A 21081-nucleotide genomic window follows, 5' to 3' on the forward strand; every position below is an offset into this window, starting at 1 on the left:
GCATGCTATTTCATGGTTCATGGCTACGAAAACTGTCTGATTGAGGTTGTTGATATAGACTACAGTTTTTTAACTCTAAAGATTGACATTGCAAAAAAATTTTATGTACTTGCAATTTTACCAGAACTCATTGGGCATTGGTATTCTAAACGTCATATTCCGCTTCCGGAAATCAAAAACAAAGAAAACTGTGCCAAAAATATTTGTACGTGTGAAACAAATATGGACTCAGATCTGATTACTTGCGCTGACAAATCCTGCGTCGTGAAAGAGTACCATTTATCTTGTTTAAGTATTGAAAAAGTTACGAAAAAGAAATGGTATTGTCCCTATTGCAGTCGGAAAACAAAAAATCAACGAAAAAGTAAAAAAAATAATTAAAAAGATGAAAGTTTTGAAAATCTAGAACTCTCCTCTGGTTAAGCCCCAAAAAGAATTGGTAAAAGATAGAAAGAAATATATTGTAGAAATTTAGATTCAAAACCTTCATCTTTTACTGTACGGTATGTAAAAATGTTAATATAAACCGATTAGTATATGATATATATTATTTGACACTACCATTAAAGGAAGAATATTTTGTGGTTTGATTTTGTGATTTAGAGTTTCATAGTTACAGTATATAATCGTCAGCCGTGCAAAATTACTCGAATCTGATTGGTTTAGAGGAGTGCGATTAATCGTTAATTGCACTATTACCACTTTTTGCACTCTTCGGCGGGGGGACACTTTTGTCCCCTTATTCTTTTCTCTTTTTTTACTATATAATAAAAAACAAAGACATTTTTTTTCTTCAATATAAAAAAGAGCAAAGAAATTTTAGGGTACAATAGCTTCTTTTAATTGAAAACAAAGAAAAATTACACTGCAATGTTTTCTTTTTAAACAAAAGAAAAAAAGGAGGTTTTCGAATGTTTACAAAAATATAAAAGTTAGAAAAAAGATTATTTTTTACTAATGTTACTAATGATTATTTACTGACGATTACCTCGGAATCGTATGTTTTGTCGTGCAATTAACGATTAATCACTTGTAACAAAGGAGAAAATACCATAATTTGCACTCGTCCTTCGGACTCGTGCAGATTACTATTATAATAAGACTAATACTATAATAATAAGATGGCGGACGCACGCAAAATGGCGGACAAAGCAGCAACAGCCAAAAAACCATCGCCAAAAGATACAAGAGTAACAAGAAACAGCTCAAGCAGCCTCATAAACAGAAATTCAACTTCTTCTACACCAATCAAACAAAACACACCAAAGAAACACAACAAAAATCAAGAAAATATCGACACTGAAATATCAACAAACCAAACTAAAAACAACAACGATGACCAACTTTCACCATCACAACAAATACTCAAGCAAAACGAAGAGATCATCCGACAAAATCAGGAAATCTTCCAGCAAAATCAGAATATCTTACAACGGATGACAAACTTAGAGCTTAGTACAGACAGACGCATCAACGAACTAGTGGATGCTCTTACAGACATGAAGGGTGAGTTAAAGGGAGTGATCGACTCACAAGACTTCATCAACAAGGAACATGAAAAACAGAAGCTGGAATTATCAAAGGTAGAGACCAAAATAAAATCTCTATCCACAGACTCAAGTCAACATGAGTTAAATATAAACAGACTTAAAAACGGAATGAACAACACAGAAAGATCCATCACTGACCTTCATTTCCTTGTCAACGACCTTGAACAATACGGCAGAAGGGAAATGATCAATATCTCTGGAGTTCCTAGGAAAAATAATGAAAACACTGACAACATTGTTCTGGATATCGCTAACAAAATTGGCGTAGAGTTGGAAGTTAAACACATCGCAGCCAGTCACCGCACCTCATCCAAACGCACCGCACCCATAATTGTCAAGTTCACATCTCGGCGATATAGAAACCAGATGTGGGAAGCAAGGTGGAATCTGAAAAACGTGAAAACAACTGAAATCGGATTTAACGAAAACAACTCTATTTATTTTAATGAAAGTCTGACAGATTATAACAGGAAAATATTCAAACAAGCTTGGGACAAACTAAAAATACCTGGACATTGTGACAGAGTAACAACAGAAAATGGAATCACGTATGCATGGCAAACCCACAATAAGGAACACAAGAGTGAGAAAATGATTTTAAGAGATGAATACGACATTACAAATCTCATCCCTAAGAACAAGAAAACTACCTAAACTTTCTTTCAATAATATGCTACAATTATATTTATCCTTAACTTTCCTCTCTGGTCACCATGGCTTTTGACACTTTGCCTGAAAACTCAATCTTAAAAGAATCTGCAGTATGTCACGTCTGTGACCTGCTTGTTTTTAACAGTGGTGTTTTTTGTGAACTTTGTCATACCTGGCTCCACATCAAATGCATCAAAATCAATCAAAAACACTACAAAAACCTAACCAATTCACCATATCCATACTTTTGTCATAAATGTCTTTCTCATGAACTTCCTTTTCTGGACATAACCTTAAACAATTTAAAAATAGAAAACTTTAACTCATGTTCTAAGAAAACAATCAACCAGTCATGTTTTAAATGTGAGGAAAAAATAACATCTAACAAATTCATCTATTGTAAACTAGGTAATCACTCCTAATCTAACTGATCTAAACTATAAACTTTGGTCATGTTCTAAATGTTTAAATTTCCCTTTTCAAGACCTAGATGACATACTACTTAATGACATGTTAACTAATAATCATTTTTTCATTAAAAATAACAAGAAAAATATAAATTTTGAAGACAACTTTGAGCAATTTAAACATCTTGATAAAGTTAATCTAAATTTTTGTGGTGGTGACACCAGCGAAGAATTACTTAACTTTGAATACTATCAAGTTGATAACTTCATTAAAATGAAACAGAGTCTTGACTCTAACTTTCTTTCTACTTTCCACACAAATATTCGCTCGTTCAACAAAAATGTTGAACCACTTGACGATCTGTTATCTACTCTCTATTTTAAAATTCAAGTTTGATATCATAGGACTTTCAGAGACTTGGAATACAACCTTCAACAAATTGAACGAATACACAATTGATGGTTATCATCCTTTCGAAGGCAAACCAGGTACAAGCCAAAACTCTGGTGTTGGATTTTATATCAATAAATCAATTGATTTTACAAGGAGAGAAGACTTGTCAATTTCTGTGACAGGTAAGAAATGCAATTTTGAATCATTATTTCTTGAAATCAAACTTGAGTCTGAACACGTCCTAGCTGGTGTAGTGTACAGGCATCCAAATGGCTGTGTCAAAGAATTCACTGAAATTTTTGACAACAGAATCCTCAGAAAAATTAGGAGGGAGAAAAAGAAAATTTTTATCATGGGTGATTTTAATATCAACCTTTTACACACTGAGTCTCATCCAAACACTGGACTTTTCTTTGACACCTTGCTAACAAACTCAATGTTTCCATACATAACTCAGCCTACAAGATTCACAGGAAAAACACACACCCTCATTGATAATATCTATCACAACGACATTTCAGATGAGTGCATTAGTGGTAATCTCATTCCTCACATTACTGATCACCTGCCCAACTTCTTAATGATCCCAACAAAAAGAACAAAACCTTTAAAACCCAAAAAACTCAAACGAGACTTCTCAACCTTTAACATCATGGATTTCAGAAAAGATTTCTCTAACATCAAATTCTTAGAAAAAATTACAAGCATTTCAGATACTAACCAAAAATACAATTTCTTTCATAAAGGTCTATCCTTCTTTTTCAAATGCATGTTCCTCACAAATTCGTCACAAAGTCAGAAATGAAAAGGCAAGAAAAACCTTGGATCACAGAAAATATTTTAAAGAAAAGCCAATACAAAGACTTTCTGTATGGCAAATTCATGAAAACAAAATGCACAGAGGTAGAAAGAGAATATCAAGTTGCTAGACAAGACATAAAGAAGGAGACTAGAAAAAGCCAGTTCCTTTACATGAGAAACAAATTTTTGAGCACAGGAAAAAACATCAAGAAATTCTGGGAGAATATCAATGCTTTTTTTGGTAGAAAAAAAACATCTAACTATCCAAACACCATGACTTATAAAACCAAAAACATCAGTGGAAATTTCAACATTGCCCAAGCCTTCAACAATCACTATTCTGAAGTAGCACCTAATCTCATTAAAAAACTACCGAAAAATTCTGACTCGAATGTTTCGAAATCAACACCAGAAAACAATTCAAGTTTCCTTTTTCAAAAAACAACAAGATACGAAATCTTAACCCTCCTTAACAAACTCGACAACAAGAAATCCAAAGATTTATACGATTTTCCAATTGATATTATTAAAGCAACTGCAGATTTAATTGCTGAACCACTCTCACACATAATCAATCACTCAATAAAAGGTGGAGTATTCCTTGAGACACTAAAACATGCAAAAGTTCTCCCTCTGTTTAAAAAAGGACCTCGGGATGACATCAAAAACTACAGGCCTATCTCCGTACTACCCCTGTTTGACAAAATATTCGAACAGGTAATGCACAAGCGACTATCAAAGTTTCTCGACAAAAACGAATATCTTGACAAAAACCAACATGGTTTTCAAAAGGGTAAGTCCACGTCTTCTGCTGTTCTTCAACTGAGTCGAATGATCAAAAAATCTCTTAAAGCCAAAGAATATGGTTGTGCTATCTTCTTAGATCTTGCCAAAGCTTTTGACACAGTTAATCACCCTATTCTGCTACAAAAACTTCAAAGATCTGGTGTTCGTGGTCCCATCCTAAAGTGGTTCCACAGCTACCTTTCCAACCGTCTACAAACAGTGACCATAAATCAAACAAAGTCTGATCCCAAACATATTTCTCATGGAGTTCCACAAGGATCTGTGTTGGGACCCCTTCTATTTTTGATCTATATAAATGACATCTCTCTAAACACAACTCTTTCAAGCATTCTTTTCGCAGACGACACTTGCCTATTTCTTAGTGACAAAGATCCTCTCAGGCTTCAAACAACACTGAACTTGGAATTGGACAAAATTTCGAATTGGCTTGTATGCAACAAGCTTACACTAAATGTTTCCAAGTCAAACTTCATACTATTTTATGGGAAACACAACAAACTTAAAGATTTTAATTTATTTGTTTCAGGCGAAAAGCTCAAAAACACCAGTAGTTGTAGATATCTTGGAGTCATTGTAGATGAGAAACTTAATTGGAAAGAACACACAAAATTGGTAAGCACCAAGATCAAACAAGGGGTAGGTATGTTACACAAGGTAGGTAGATACATCTCAAAAAGAAATCTAATGTCTTTGTACTATGCCCTAATTCAATCCCACTTAACATACTGCATAACTTCATGGGGAAGCCCAGAAACCCCTGGGTTGAACCAAATTAACAAAATCATGGCTAAAGCTCATGCCTTCATTAACAACAAGGTTGAAAACAATTCTATTTTGAATGTCGAATTCAAACCACTAAACATAAACAGTTTATTTAAACTTGAAGCTTGTAAACTTGTACATAAATTTTTAAAAAAAGATTTAACCAAATCATTAATCGATCTATTCACTTGCCATCCTCGTCCATATGACATCGACAACCCAGCCAACCGTAATGACAAAAACAGCGTCTTTGTTATTCACTCTAATAAAGCTGATTGCCCGGTCATGTACCACGCCCCTCTAGTGTGGCATCAACTTGATTGTCACAACATTGCTGAATTATCTTCGCATTCCCTCTGTAGTCACCTTAAAGATAGGCTATATAGAACACAGTAAAACATTGATTATCGATTGTGTATATGCTTTATTTGGTTTGTTATATAACTTGAGCTACTTTATCTTAAATTTTTTATTTTTTTTATTATTGCTGCTTTAGACTTTTCATTTGTGCGTGTAAACGTTATTCTGCCCCTGAGGCAGTCATTCCTTTAGTTTATTATTATTACGAAAACGTTCCGTAATATTTTAAAAGTTTCCTGTAATATTTTTAAAGGATTTTATACTGATGAGTGGCGTAGAAAGCTCCCATTTATGAGCTCTTTTCACTCTCAGGTTTTTATTCACTGTAAATAGTACTACAAAAAGCGAAAGAGAACTTAAACTAAACTAAACTCTCCTTTGTTACTCGTGATTAATCGTTAATTGCACTCCAAACCATACGATTACTAGTACTATTTTTTTTGCAAATTTTAAAATACCTATTACAACCAAAGTAACAAATTTTTTTTCCCTTAAGGTAATTTTTGTTTATGATATATCTATTGTTATTTTATTTTTATTGCTACAGTATATCTCTATGTTAATATTTAAAAAAAACTTTGAAATATTTCATTTATATCATCAACTTAATCCAACGGTACCACAGGACCACTCAAATTACAGAGTGCCGAACAAACAATTAGAACTTCTGACAGTGTACATGTTCCATCAGATTTTTTCATTAACATTTTGTTAGGTAGAATTTTCTGAAGCAAAGTAAATTTGTTACGTAATAGCCCAATAACTCGTTCAACATGTATTCGAACAGATGCAAGATCCCGGGTGCCATCAATTGCTGTTTTCTCAAGTTGTGATTTACCTTTTGTAAATTCAGGAATTTTTAACTCTGCACAGTGTAAACCAACAGAATCACCACGTAAAACCACGATCTGCCATCACAACATCTCCGGGAATAAGGTTTTTGAGTAAACCAGAATTTTCAGTAAGGTACACATCTGATGTACGTCCTCCCCATGGTTCTGAAACAAATGAAATTGTGCCTTGTGGTGTTTATACTTTAACAGTATTATGGTGTTTATATGACGAATAAGTTTGAGCACGAGCAGTTAGGTCGTTTGGTTTTTCGATGAAGACTTCAAAGCAATCTAAGATCACTGCACACTTTTCAAAGTTCTCGAGAAAGCAGGCAGGCATAGTTTTACGCAATTGCTCCCGTTCTGGCCATTGAATTAAAAAAGAAAATCTTGTTGCCATCACTCCAATCCAGCGTGATAAAATTCGCGAAATAGTTGATTGTGCAACACCGAATCTATATGCCAAGTCTTCTTCAAGTAGACCAAATCGTAAGCGCATCATAACAATCACAAATTCTTGCTTGTGGGTAAGCCTGGTAGATGTTTCATCTCTGTCAACATGATCTTTAATGAACTCAATTACATTTTTGAAAATCTCGAAAGAAGGGAGCCCAGTGTAAAATTTCATTTTCTTTTTACTATCATTTGTGATAAACAAATGGTCCCTGAGAAGTGCTTTTGTTTCCATTAGCTTGAGGTTAGTCACATTATTATACTTTATCAATTTGTTAACTCTTTCTTTCAATTTTCGATGAGAATTATAAAGTGTAACTATTGTTCTTTTAGAAGATAAAAGTTCTTTGTTTTGTTATGAAATTGTTTCTTTAGAAGATTAAAGTTCATTGTTTTGTTTTGAAATTACACTCTCCATTTCCTTGATTTTTTCTTTTAAAGCTCCTAGTTCAATTGTTGGGTCATCTGTTGGGTTATCTTCACAATTTGTATCTTGTTCATCATTAAGCGTCCTTTTTCTTCTTTTTGGATTGTTTAACCGCGTCTTCAAAATGTTTTTGTGTCTAATTGCACGTCTCAAAGATGATGAAGCAAGTTTTGTGGGAGATTTAGTTGCACTTGTTTTTGAGCTTGACAATAAATTTGTGGAGGGCAATGGGTTGGTAGTACTGCTACTGGATTGTAATTTCTTTATGACATTGATAGTTGGTACACATAATCTGGGTGATTTTTATCGTGACTTTTTTTGCCAGTAATGAAATGTTCACCACAGACGTAAACTGTCTCTGGAAGTGTTCCTTTTTTTCTGTTTATGAAAGCAATCCATTTTAATCTTCTTTCTTCATCCGTTGGTAGAGTATGGAAAGGTATATTCTTGTGTGATTTTTTCGTTTTCTCTGTAATCACTACCTTGTTTGAAACATAACGATTTGTGCAATTAAGCACACTGCATGACTTTGGCATCTTCTGTCTTTACGATGATGGATCTTCTTTTTAATATTGTCTGAAGGAATTACTGGAAAAATTAACAGGACAGGAACAAATTTGACAGCACAGGAGCTTATAGTTGAAAAAACACTAGAGATTACGTTGAAAAAGCAGTTTGTTTTTGTTTTTTTGCCACCAATAATGGCTGATTCCGAGAAATGGAATTCACGGTAACGAAAAAGATTACGTCATGGATATCATGAAAAAAATGAACTGTATACATATGGTTGGAGAACCATTCCTTTTAGCACAACACGAATTTGGACTTTTCGTATGTTTTGAAATGGGAAGAAAAATATTTTGGATATGGCTAGCCTGGAAGAATTTATTCCACCCCTTATTCAGTGGAAGGAGAACTGTTCATTTGTCGTTGTTTTTGAAATTTTGGCTTGGCAAACCCTCGATGATGTGGCCACATCCATGTGGTTGTTGTTTGTTGTTTATGAATACGCATTGGTGGTCAGAGAGAAATAGAACATTGACATGTGATTGTATTATAAAGGATTTCATTATTGGTAATGGTAATGACTTGTAAAATGTCAAAATACATCGACAAAACTTGACATTATTTTTATGATGCACTTTAACTGTTTAAAATTTCTTTGTTACAAGAGTAGGAGTTTTACGCTCGAAACGAAGGAAGATTTGACGTAGCCTAGCAGACTTAAGATTAAGAGCCTTTAGATTTGCCAACTTTGAAAAAATACACAGCCAGGAAAATTTAGATGTTTTGCTGAGTAGACTAGAGTCGTTGGAGAATTCTTTCTAAATCTCAGCTTTTTGATCTCAGTTCTTTTTATCTGAATTTTCTTTATTTTCATATCAGGATTTTACAGCCCTATATAATAGTTTTAATATAATTTCATAACTTTGTTACATTTTTCAGAATTTATGATGCAATGATACTCCTAATTAGGCATGGTTATTGTAATTCTGAATATTGAAATTGCATAAGTTAACTTATTTCCATTAAATTCTAGTCTTAAAATCCTTTGTATTTGTCCTACACTGTCTCGATGGTTTATCGAGATGGTGGTGTTTAAAGTTTGTTTAATTTTGTTGCTCCTCTGGGCTCTCTGCAAGAGGGACCTTTTGAATAGGCTATTTAGGTCATTTTTCAAAATATAAAGCCTTTCAATGACACAAAATTATTTGGCGCAGATCAAAGACTTTTATTGAAACTTTTTTGTTTACTGTCCACACCCCAGTCTCACAGCCCGGTGGAACCTTTTTCCTTAGGGGCTCCTTAGCAGGGATAAAAATTCCTATTAAAATCCTAATGGGGAAATTCTTCTGTTCCAAAATCCAGTGGGATGGTTTTGGACAATCTTTTAAAATTGAATTATGAGTGGGGATGAAATTCCAGGGTATTTTTCCTCAGGGGACAAAATTTTGCGACGTTTCCCTGCGCATCTGTGACATAGAGGGGTGTTATGTTAGTTCTTTCGTTGAGTTAAGGGGTGTTTACAAAAAATTGCAATTTGGAAAAAGTTTTCTAATGTTTTTATTCAAACGTTCGAATTTTGAAATTAGAAAGATTTGAAAGTTCGATTTCGAACACAAGGAATTCGAAACCGGAAGTAAAACGAGTCAAAACAAAAAGTAACAATTAAAAATACCTCAGGCCCGGACTTAAGGTTTAAGGTTGACAAACTTTCCCGAGCAAAAACGATGAATGAACTTTTCATTGAATATTCTCAGAGAGTAGAGAAGACAATAATGGATTAAAGGAATATTTTTAACGATTCATTAAAAAAATTGTATAACTTTCCTCGAATTCGTAGAAGTAAACGTCGCAAGTTTCTGAATAAATCCCTAAAGAGTTCGGTCTTACATTTACGGATCAATTATCTATTTCAAATCTATGACCCTTTTGATTTAAATATTTTGCTTGCAACTTGCGAATTGAGTGACTTGCCTGGATCGCTTCGCAATTCTTATACATATACACTAGTTAGCTGTGTTTTTGTAGTCCAGCAGAAAAAACGTTCTTTACTATCTTTTTCGATTGAAGTAAATGGTCAAGATTAAGTTTAGTAAACTTTCCAGAGATAGGAAACTTTCAAATTCTAAAAAATTTCTGCTCGCTTTGCTCGCAACTTATATTAGTCTTTAAATCATGTTCATTCTGTCATTCATCTCTCCGTTGCATCCATCAATCTTTCAAATTACCGTTATCCTAATGAATAAAATGTCTGGAAAATATTGGGAAATACTTTTGACTGCATATTGTTGGAATCTGAAAAACATATTGCTTTTGAGACTAAAAGCCTGGAATTTTCAAATTGGCGAACCTGTAGCAGCCTTGCTCGCCCTACTGGAATGTTGGCTTCATTGAAAATGATGAAAAAGTTAACACAAACCCTACTCAAAATGGCCTGATTTTAACATACCCAGAAGAACTTTTCTTTCAAAAAAGTCGCTCCACTAGAATTTTCTCCTTCTCCTTCTTCTAGAATCCATTATTTGAAGGTGAAATACCCGGAAAAGGCAAAAAAGAATTTCGCCCGCTATCAAAATTTTTCACTTCAACATGTTGCCTGTATCTAACCCTGACTTGTATGGTAATTTCCACGTTATTATGATATGGTGCGTTGTCATATTGTTATGAATTTTTTCGATTGCTTTCACAAAAATATAACTTTTTTATGTAAAATCTTAGGCAAAACAAATCATACACAGAAAATGATATAACAGCAAAGGGTCCACTAACGAAGGATAAACTTGAACATTGAGAATGCGTTCTTGCGTTGAGAAGTTGATAAGATTTGATACAACATACTGCCCCCTTTTCCCAAACCTCCATTCAAGAATCAGACTCTGCTGAGTAGTACTAAACCAAAAGTTTATAGATAAAAAAAAAGTTGTCAAAATTTTTCTTTCCCCAGCGAAAATCAAGAAGATTTTTACCACCCTAACCAATAGATTCCCACCCAAATGGGTTCAACACCCACTGGGCTACAGAGACAGGGGTGTTAAATTCACCTAAATTTTGAAATTCCACTGCACATGAAAGGTTTTGACACGTAAAATTAACAACCTGAGTTAAAGAAACTATCCCATTGGACGAACCCAAACACGTTATAATATAATATTAAAAGTGCGCAGTCCTTAGCAAAATTTGGACCGAAGATGCATCTAAGTGATACCCAAAGTATAGATCTCCAGGCTATATTCTGAGCGTTTTTGAACCATTTTTGAAATTTTGAAATTGTTGGATTGTTAGATCCTAAAGTTCAAAGTCTTATGTCTAGCGTTAAAACTCTACCCTCCCAAACTAATTTCGTTGCAATTTCCTTTTTTTCATCATATATTACGACCATGATTGTATCTTTTTGAAACAATTTAATGACATCAGCAAATTTTTTGCATTTTTTGTTGACATCGTCAAAATTTTCAAAAACGTTTCACTGGAAATGTTAGGCATTAATAAGATGCATCTTTGGTCCAAATTGGACAAAGATTCGACTTGTACTTCTAAATTTAATATTTGATTACTTCACAACCGGACCCTGAAACCTTAAGGTAAGGTAAACTAAAATTCCATAAGTAGAACTGAATCACTAAGATTTGTGATATTAAAAGATCTAGGCACGCCTTAACTCATTTGAGGCTATAAACTACACCATAATACCCTTCATTTCAGTCGTTTGTTTGTCTATATTTTCTGTCGACTAATGCGATCTAAAAATTATGATAATTTTAAGACATGTCATAGCTTTTACCAAAGAGTAAAACCCATCGGTAGATTTTTGAATGATATTTCACGCGAAAACAAAAGACTATTCTAAATGTGGCACAAATCTCCACGCTTCATTTTTCTCTTAAAAAAGGTTAAAGAACCCATCTAACCCATTCCAGGCTTTAAATGAATGAGTTAACCTTGATACTTACTCACTTATATTTGTAAATGTAACACAGTTTGTGTTATCTTTTTGGACCTACATCCAGGTACCCCGGTGGAGGTCCTATAAATTAACCCATGTCCGTCCGTTCGTCCGTTCGTTCGTCCGTTCGTTTGTTACCAGCTTTTCTCAGGATTGGCTCATTAGTTTTTTCTGATTTTTGGCACAATGATGCAAAATGGCAAAGCCCAAAATGTGACGGAGCCCGATTTTCGAAAAAAAATTTTCCGGCCAAAACTGCCGGAAATATGCCGGAAAAACTGTTTTTTTGGCATTTTCTCCAGATCTTATCATTAGTTTTTTCTGAATTTTTGCTCAAAGATGCGTATTAACAATGCCCAAAACATGGCAGAGTCCGATTTTTGAGAAAAATTTTTATGCCGGAAATCGCCGTTTTTCTGGATTTTCATTGGACTTTTTCCTTATAATTGGTTGTTTGTTCATTCAAAAACATTATTAATAGCAATGCCCACCATCAAGTATGTTTCAATTTTCAATAAAATTGATTTTTGAAGCCGGAACTATTTAAAAATCGCCGGAACAACCTATTTTCGCCGGAAAGACAGTATTTCTTAAATTTCTCGAGCTGTACTATATATTTTTTAATGAAATTTTGCACACTGATACAAAATGACAATACCTAAAATGTGACGGAGCCCGATTTTCGAAAAACATTTTTTTCCGACCGAATATGCCGGAAAAACCGGATTTTTGACATTTTCTCGAATTTTCATTCATAGTTTTTTCTGATTTTTGCAGAGAGATGCGTATTTGCAATGCTCAAAACATGGCCGAGTTTGATTTTTGAGAAAAAAATTTTTCCGGTTGAAAATGCGGGAAATCGCCGTTTTTGCAGATTTTCGTTGGATTTTTTCCTGATATTTCTATGTTTTTCACACAAAAACATTATTGATAACAATTGTCGCACAAGGTGAGTTATGTGTGGAACTCCCTGGATATTTCACCAGACAGTTTAACTAAATCCCGAGGCGCAGTGTACCCTGAAAGAGTACAATTTAAAAAGATAGTAACTGGACGATAGTAACTTCGATCGAATGAATTTTATATTTACATGAAAGTGATCACTAACGTATATACCGGTTCTATTAAATTTCCTGTCTTAATATTTCAATAACTCCAAATAACTGTTCCTTAATATAGTTGTCTAAAAAGTCGATAACACGATAATACCTCCAATTGATGTTATGGAAGGTTCCAGATCTAAATCAGTAACAAGTCTCTTTACTAATAGTACGGTTCGTAACTCTCTAGCTTTCCAGCATGTTTCGACTCTCCAGCACGCTTCCGACTCTCAGCACGCTCTCCGACAACCCCTAATGATTTTGTGATTCCGGTATTTATAGTTTTTAGTTCTATGAGTATTTAGAGGACTGGATTTAGAGCCTGGGATCAATAGTCACGTTGGTTTAGTTGTCCGCATCCATATTCATGTGGTTGGGATTGCTTCCTCGATCCCAGCTCATAAATCTTTCAGTGTTGTGCATAGATTGATTCAGTCTCTTGGTTTTGTTCTCGATTATCTAGTGTGTCAGTGGTATGTAAGATATTAGTCACGCTTGGGCTAACGGGGTTGCAGTCCGTTTTCCTCGATGATCTTCATGCGTAAATCTATTCAACGTGAATGGTATATGATGATTTTCCATTGACTGAATGCTGGTAGCTAGAGAAGGTCTTTTCATGGTCTATTCCTGCGTAAGCACGTTGGACTTGAATGGATAATGTAGATTGTTTATTTTGGGATGAGTGATGTTTTCTCAAAATATCTCTACTATCACACAATGCTCACCATCAAGCATGATTCAATTGTCAATAAAACTGATTTTTGCGACCAGAACTTTCTATTTATTTTTTCCCTACAACCCTTCCCTCTCCCTCATCAACAATCAATGATGAATTTATTGTGTTGTGCATTTTTGCTAAACGCTATATTTTCTGACTGATTTTTGTTATTTTTCTCCTCGCATTGCTATCTAACTTTCATCATCAGGTAGGCCCATTCAGCATCTAGCTTGTTTATTTTTAGATGGTCCATTGCAAACAAGACACAATCGGAAGAATAATCTGATTTTACAAGAGCTCGTCGAGATGTCAGAGTGCACAAAGCGTGATATTCTACACACGCTTTTCCCAAGAGACCCTAAAGAGCTTTACAAAGCATTCTACAAGAAAAGAAAAGAAATCAAATCGCTTCGAAACCAAGGAAAGCTCAAGCCAGAGACATGTTTTCAAATATTACCCAGAGGTATGCTTTAATTCATTGCTTTTCTGAAATTATGTAGTAAAGACATCACTGTCTCAATAACTCGATGAAAATCACGAAAGATAAACGAAAAGAACTGGAAATGTATATCTCTTTCGGGGATTCTAAAATCTATTTTATGAATTTGGAATTCTTGAGATTTTTTGTTGCCCTATTTTAAGGTATTAGAGGCAATGTCTACACCCCGACTATTAGCCTACCCTCTATTTGTTAAAACTTGAAGATTAGGCATCTGATGATAGTGTACCTTTTAACTGAGAGGGCTTGCTTATCTGTTCATGATAGCTCTACAATCAACGTAGGATCAATCAAAGTACATTTGCGCAGGTCAACCTATGTCATTTGAAAGAATGGAGGGGTAAATCACAAAAATAAATCTCATGCAAAATGACTCAAAAACCCAAACCAAAAAAGCTACTACTAGCCAAAATTCTGCGAGACAATGCTGATTAAGTACAATGGCAAAATAGTGTGTATTTTTGCGTTAACCAGGGAATTCTTTAAAATCAAGATATGCACTCATTTCACTAGCGCAACTATGAATTGTTCTGTAGATTTGGAAAATACTCAAATGAATTCGAAACTAAAATCACAAACAATAAGTTGAAATGTAGAATTTATCTATTAAGAAAGTCCAGACGAGCGTGGTTCCCAGGTGACCGAGGGAAATGGAAAATGTCAGGTTTCAGAGAATTTCCCTCGACCTGCTTCCAATTTTGGTTTGGAGTCGGTCTACTCTTTAAAGCAATGTACAAAGCACATCAAAGTTTCCAAATCTTTTTACTATGAATATCTATCTGGGAAATTGCCTTTACCACATAGGAACCATATACGTACATACATACGCTTCGTCCTACTCAGCGAAGCCATGACAATATTCTTCCAAGCAACTCTGTTTTGCAGGATGTTGACCAATTAATTTTTCGTTAAATCGGTGTCCTCCATAGTGATGGATTTGTGAGTTGAATTGATTGATTGATTGATTGAACAATTTCAGTACTTATTTTCATTCCTGCGTTCGTTATATTCAATATATACAACTTCAGTAAGATTAAACTTGACATGAATTAGTAAAATGACTTATGAAATGAAATGAAAAAAAAAATTGCCTGACAAAAACATGTCAAGCTATAACATTGACAACAGAGTTAAAATCATGAACTCGAAGAATTTTTTCAGTGCATACTCTAGCTCTCTAATCAACACAAAACATTATTCACTTTTTTGAATGTGATTAACTTTTTAACTTGGGACAGACTACTTTTTGGTATCATCATCTTTCATTTTTTTCTCCTAAAGTTTTTTACTTACAAAAATATATGATCATTCACTAAATAGACCTTTTCAGATAATGTCGCAGACATCTTAGATTGTAGGTAAAATATATAGTGGTTGCTAAATCAGCAAGGTAACCAATCAGAAATGGCTCGTTTATTTCTCAGTAGCTGTCATTTCAAATTTTCTATTCATGCTACTTTGCTTGGTAATCAATAAAAATAGTCAAGAAGATACTTCTTATGAAATTCATCAGCAAGTTCTGAGTTGCGACGGCCATCTTCAATAGGGTACAGAAGCAGCCACTGACTAAAAATTCGTAAATACCTGTTCTTATTTGCCAGCTGGAAGGATTTTTTCATTTTTAGAACAGATACCCCAATTTCCAGGGTACCAGGGTACCAATCGTGTTTATCCAGCCAAGTAAAGCTAAAGCAAATAGAACAGATACTATTTTCTGAGAAAGGAATAGAACAGATCATAAAATCTGATTTCTTGTAAAATATCTGTTCTTATTTGCCAGCTGGAAATATTTTTAATCCTAGAACAGATCATAAAAATTAGTTTTCTTGAAAATATCTGTTCTTACTTGCCAGCTGGAAATGTTTTCAATGTTAGAACTGATCCCTAATTTCCAGCTGGAAACCTTTAGAACAGATCAGAAAGGAGCGAGTACTGCATGATGCGGAACTTATTAGAACAGATAACGGATTTCCAGCTGGAAAACTTATAGAACAGATCAAATCGATGACCAAAGTGGGCAGCGGGGGCAAGGTTTAGAACAGATAGTATTTTCCCAGCTGGACCAAAATTGGGAAGCATATATTCTAGGGAAAAGATCGGCCATAATTTTTGCTTAGAACTGATCGAAAATTTCCAGGTGACAGATTTTTATGTAAGAACAGATCGATAATTTCTAGGTAGACAAATTTCCTGTTTTTCTTAGAACAGATCTCTATTCTCAGCTAGAACATGCCTTTAGAACAGATATTTTGAAGAAACCCCTCGGTGTATATACTTACCATCATCAAGAGCTTGAGAAATTTTGTTTATGCAGTAAAGAAGAGCTGTCTCAGTTGAATGATTGGAATGAAAACCAAATTGTAAAGGATGGATAGAGGTAGAACGATCAAGAAAGTTTATTAGCCGCTTTGTGCATAAGTCTTTGGAAAATTTTGTCGATATTTGAAAGAAGAGAGATGGGCCTGTAGCATCAAATGGAGAGCCCTTATTATTGAAGACGGGGATGACTTTCGCTTCTTTGAGTTGACTAGGAGAGATACCAGTAAAGAAATAAAGATTTATGATATCTGCAAAGATTGAAGAAAGACTTTTCAGATTTGAGGACATAATTCGAAAAGGAATGCTGTTCGGACCTGAAGCTTTATGTTCACTGAGAGATGAAATAACTTTGGAGATTTTTTGGAAGTTGAAGAAACACGAAAGTGATTGACGTTTCGATTGTCATTCTTTAGCCATTCTGAGAAATGATGACGCGTGTAGAGAATGAGTAGTTGTGAGGTTGTTCAATGATTTGATATAAGTTTCTTCTGTTAAAAAAACATTTCAAAATGTGGCGTAAGCTACCCTCACAACCTTCTCTGATTAAATGAAAATTTCCACAGCTTTTATAGCATATCAACATGTCAAAATATCTAACAATGTCATTAGGGAATACAATCATACAAAAGAAATAGGAGGGATTTCTAGATAAGCTAGAAATCCCTAATGACTAGATAAATTACAAACAGATTCTTGTAAGTCATTTGGGAATTAATACGTGTGTCAAATAAACTATTCATTTTAAATGTAAACAAAATTCCGCATGTCATTTGGGAAAATGACGTCAGTTCAGCAGCAATTAAACACAAAGAAAAGCTCCTCTGGTGGAGTATGCGTCGAAGTCAGTAATAACACAAGATGTTTTACAATATACCCCTCCCCTTAACGAACGTTGGGAAGTTCAAGTCTGTAAATCTTCGAAGCGGGTCGGAGGTTTGTACCAGCATTCGTCTTTACATACGCCATTCGAATTCGATTGTCTCGTCCGGGTATTGTTTCCACAATAATACCAAATGGCCATTGTCCTCTTGGTGCATCCGTGTGCAGGAGGACCATATCACCAACTTGCAGGTTTCTCCTTTCTTCGATCCATTTGCCTCTTGTTGTCAGTGTTGGGAGATATTCAGATCTCCATCTACTCCAGAAGTGTTCTAAGCACATCTGAATGTGCTTCCATCGTTTGCGATAGCATTTTGTGATGTCCAAATCTTTGTCTGTATTGAGTAGGACTTCTGCGTTGTTGAATCCTTTTCGCAGGTGGTTCGGTGTTAGTGCCTCTAAGTCTTTAGGATCTTCACTGATTGGAGTTAGTGGACGACTGTTCACGATATTTTCCACTTCAGTTATGAATGTCATAAGTTGATGAAATTCGGTTAATATTAGATTCTTCAAGGTGAATTTCAATTGCATTCAATCTCCCTGAGTCAACAAATTTCCCCAATCTTGTGCTGGTTCAATTTTCTTAGTTCTTCTTTGAGCTCTTTTACCGCACCTTTAAAGTTTGAGCCACAATCCGAGAGCAGCTTCCTTGGTTTCTGTCTCCAACTGATGAAGCGTTGGAGTGCGTTTAAAAAATCGTCAGTTTCCATACTTTCTACAACTTCAAGATGGACGCATCGGACCGTCATGCATGTAAATAGTGAAACCCAGCGCTTCAGACGTTTACGACCTTGTTTAACGAGGATTGGTCCAAAGAAATCCACACCAGTGATGGTGAATGGTGGTTGGTTGAGTTGCATTCTGCTGTAAGGTAAGTCAGTCATCAGTGGAATCTCAGGTTTGTTTTTGTTTTTTTTCTTTGACGTTCCACGCATGCTTTGATGACTGTTTTGATTACTTGCCTTCCACATAATATCCAATATTTCTGTCTAACTTCGGATAAGGTTTGATTTACACCACTGTGACCATTCTCTTTGTAATATTTCTCAGCAATAAGTGATGCAACATGTCCTTTGGGGATAACGATTTGATGTTTTGCTTCAAATGAGACAGGGGCATTCTTAAGTCTACCACCGATTCTCAAGATACCATTTTTGTCCAGGAATGGTTTGAATTGATAGAGTTTGCTCTCCTTTTCAACTTCCTGTTTCTTTGTAAGGTCATCGATTTCTTCATCGAATTCTGATAGCTGAACATCCTTGATGACGATAATTGTTGCAGCTTTGATTTCTTCTGGTGTTAGGTAAGGTTTTCCTTTGTCTCGTTTCTTCTTGGAATTCTCACGTTTCCTTTTAGCTTCTGCTCGAAGGTTACGGGTATAACGAAGAACCCAAGCCATTTAACGTACAATCTTGTTAAAGTTTGAGTAATCTGTGTAAGGTAACCTTCTCTTCAGTTTGAGTTTCTTGGCGATGTCATCTCTGACCAAAGTGCTTTGACTACCTGTGTCCAAAAGTGCGTCGGTAGTGATAGACGAAGAATCCAGTCCTTGAAGCTTTACTGGAACGACAGATAGATACACTGTACCAGATGGTTCAACAACTTGAGTGTTTCCTGAGAACGATTCTTTTACATGTTCAGTGAAGTATTCATGTAGCGTGGTATGATGACGTTCATCGCAACCAGCATTGAAACAATTGTTCTTTGATTTGCATTTTGACGTAAAGTGATCCTTCTTCAAGCAGTTGTAGCAAAGATTCAACTTCTTTGCCATTTCAAAGCGTTCTGGTTGATCCAGTGATACGTATTTTGGACATTTGTGAATTTGATCCTCATCCTTGCATAAGTAGCATTTGTTGCTTGACTTGTTGTCTTTGGATTTTGTTTTTGTTCCTTGTGGTCCTGTTCCTTTTCCATCTCCAATTTTGCCAGACCAATTCGATCGATGGCCATTGTCTTGTGATTGATTTTGCTTCCCCTGTCCTTGTCCATTTCTTGAATCTCTTTGATCTTTATGGTCCCTGTGATCCTTTCTATCGTCCTTCTTTCTTGGTAGATAAGAGTCTTTGGATGCAAGAATCCTTTCTTGAAGCCAGGCTTCCAAGTGGGTGAGATTTGGTTCACAGGATCTTCTCAGGGTAAGACAATAATCAGCCCATTTATGTAGCAGGTACTGCGGGAGTTTGGTGCAGGCTTGTCGGAGGATGTTTGTGCTGTATAGGTCGGAAACAGTCTAGTTTTCGTAGCGTCACCAAGCAATCACTTAGTGTGTAGTAGAACTCGGTGAGCGAAGTTTGATCTCTGTTGCCAATTGGTTTGTAATCAACAATCTGTGTGATGACGGACTCTGCAATTCTTGATCGTTGACCAAACATGTACTTTATTCTTCTGAGTGCGAGGACGTAGCCTTCATGGTCATTTCTGAAGCCTTGGATCGACCTCTTGACTTCCCCTCGTACAGCTTGATGTAGATAGATGCATTTCTGAAGCGTGGTCAAATATCCTTGGTTGTGGACAAGATCTCTAAAGCTTGTTACGAATTCTACGTAGCTTGATGGAGTGCCATCAAACCATGGTATTCTGATCCTTGGTAGACCTTGTTGTACAAACCATGTGGAAAGTTTATCTTCCATTTTGCTACCAGCCAGTTGATACGGTCGTTTGTTGATGTCGAGCTCATCTATCCATGAATCGATCTTGTTAGAGTTGACTGGTATAGATGAGTGATCTGTAATTGTTTGATACTTTGGTACTGTATCCTTTGCTGCATGTTCTTTTGGGGTGCTGATAATCTGGAATGGTGATGGATCCACTCTACTGATGGATCCACTCTACTACGTTGTGGTTGAACATACGTCGATTTGTCGAATGCATTGGAAAATGTTGTGCAAGTAGGAGCTATGGTAGTCACAAATGGATTAACCATAGTTGTTAGTGGCAATGTTGGATTGGGTTGAAATCCTGGTGCAGATACGTTTAGTGTGCTTGCTGGTATTCTCAAGCTCCTTGGTGATTTCTTTTTGTGTTTCGTCCATTCAGAGGAATTTCCCAGGTAGCCAATCTGATCCACCAGCTTCCGACGGGGGATTATCTTTTAGCAGTTCAAGATAATCATCGATCTTTGATTTGATGTTGTCGGTTTGAAACTTCATGTCATCCATCCATCCTTCTTTATCATCACCAAGATCTTCAAGTTTTTGGTTGATGACGTGAGCTTCTTCCAAAACGAGAATCATCGAGTCGTACAATGAGCGAATTCTGGTACGACTGCCATTCATCTTGATGATTTCCTCAATCAAGTTGATTCGTTTGGTTATTGAGCCTTTCTTTCCTCCTTGTTTTCTGCGAAGACTTGCTATCTTCAGATCCATAGTCATCTGGTCTCCAGTTTCACTAGTGACAGACATCGTTTGGTGGTTGAATGTGAGCAGTTGATTTTGTCAGCGACGATGACTTGACAGCTCGAAGTTGAAAGTGTGAATGGAGCCTAACTAACAAGCTCTATGTTGATGTGTTGACTTGACAGCTAGAGTCGAAGCAGTTGTACCGACGTGCAAGCAGCCTTCTGTACCAAGGTAACGTTAGCTTGACTCGAACTCAAAACACCAGATTGTTTCCAGTTGTTGACTTGACAGCTCGAAGTTGAGGGTGTGAACAGAGCCGTGACGTCGGTA

At 35.6% G+C, this 21081-nt stretch overlaps 4 protein-coding genes across 4 annotated transcripts; 1 reads left to right on the forward strand and 3 right to left on the reverse strand.

Annotated features, from left to right (window-relative positions):
* Window positions 1–1121: 1121 nt before the first annotated feature.
* LOC136803911 (uncharacterized) lies at window positions 1122–2204 on the forward strand. Its single transcript, XM_067060637.1, has one exon. The coding sequence runs from the start codon at window positions 1122–1124 to the stop codon at window positions 2202–2204; it is 1083 nt and encodes a 360-aa protein (XP_066916738.1).
* A 4133-nt stretch (window positions 2205–6337) lies between these two features.
* On the reverse strand, window positions 6338–7253 carry LOC136803922 (uncharacterized). The gene is made up of 2 exons (XM_067060647.1): window positions 6768–7253; window positions 6338–6640 (listed from the first exon to the last, which is right to left on the reverse strand). The coding sequence occupies exons 1-2, from the start codon at window positions 7251–7253 to the stop codon at window positions 6338–6340; spliced, it is 789 nt and encodes a 262-aa protein (XP_066916748.1).
* An 11037-nt stretch (window positions 7254–18290) lies between these two features.
* Window positions 18291–18806, reverse strand: LOC136803932 (uncharacterized). Its single transcript, XM_067060656.1, has one exon. The coding sequence runs from the start codon at window positions 18804–18806 to the stop codon at window positions 18291–18293; it is 516 nt and encodes a 171-aa protein (XP_066916757.1).
* On the reverse strand, window positions 18807–20442 carry LOC136803938 (uncharacterized). The gene is made up of 3 exons (XM_067060668.1): window positions 20331–20442; window positions 19671–20117; window positions 18807–19504 (listed from the first exon to the last, which is right to left on the reverse strand). The coding sequence occupies exons 1-3, from the start codon at window positions 20440–20442 to the stop codon at window positions 18807–18809; spliced, it is 1257 nt and encodes a 418-aa protein (XP_066916769.1).
* Window positions 20443–21081: the final 639 nt, after the last annotated feature.

The sequence above is a fragment of the Clytia hemisphaerica genome, unplaced genomic scaffold (genome assembly GCF_902728285.1).
Source record: "Clytia hemisphaerica strain Z4C2 unplaced genomic scaffold, Clytia hemisphaerica genome assembly, whole genome shotgun sequence".
Taxonomy (NCBI): Eukaryota; Metazoa; Cnidaria; class Hydrozoa; order Leptothecata; family Clytiidae; genus Clytia; species Clytia hemisphaerica.

Bases quoted from the DNA above. Each gene is read 5' to 3' on its own strand.
- LOC136803911 (XM_067060637.1), top strand. From the start codon at position 1,122: ATGGCGGACGCACGCAAAATGGCGGACAAAGCAGCAACAGCCAAAAAA.
- LOC136803922 (XM_067060647.1), bottom strand. From the start codon at position 7,253: ATGGAAACAAAAGCACTTCTCAGGGACCATTTGTTTATCACAAATGAT. The intron at 6,641-6,767 runs GTATAAACACCA...TTGTGATGGCAG, and splicing joins AACACCATAATACTGTTAAA to ATCGTGGTTTTACGTGGTGA.
- LOC136803932 (XM_067060656.1), bottom strand. From the start codon at position 18,806: ATGGCTTGGGTTCTTCGTTATACCCGTAACCTTCGAGCAGAAGCTAAA.
- LOC136803938 (XM_067060668.1), bottom strand. From the start codon at position 20,442: ATGGACGAAACACAAAAAGAAATCACCAAGGAGCTTGAGAATACCAGC. The intron at 20,118-20,330 runs GTTAATCCATTT...CATCTATACCAG, and splicing joins CATTGCCACTAACAACTATG to TCAACTCTAACAAGATCGAT. The intron at 19,505-19,670 runs GTGATTGCTTGG...CCCACTTGGAAG, and splicing joins CGAGTTCTACTACACACTAA to CCTGGCTTCAAGAAAGGATT.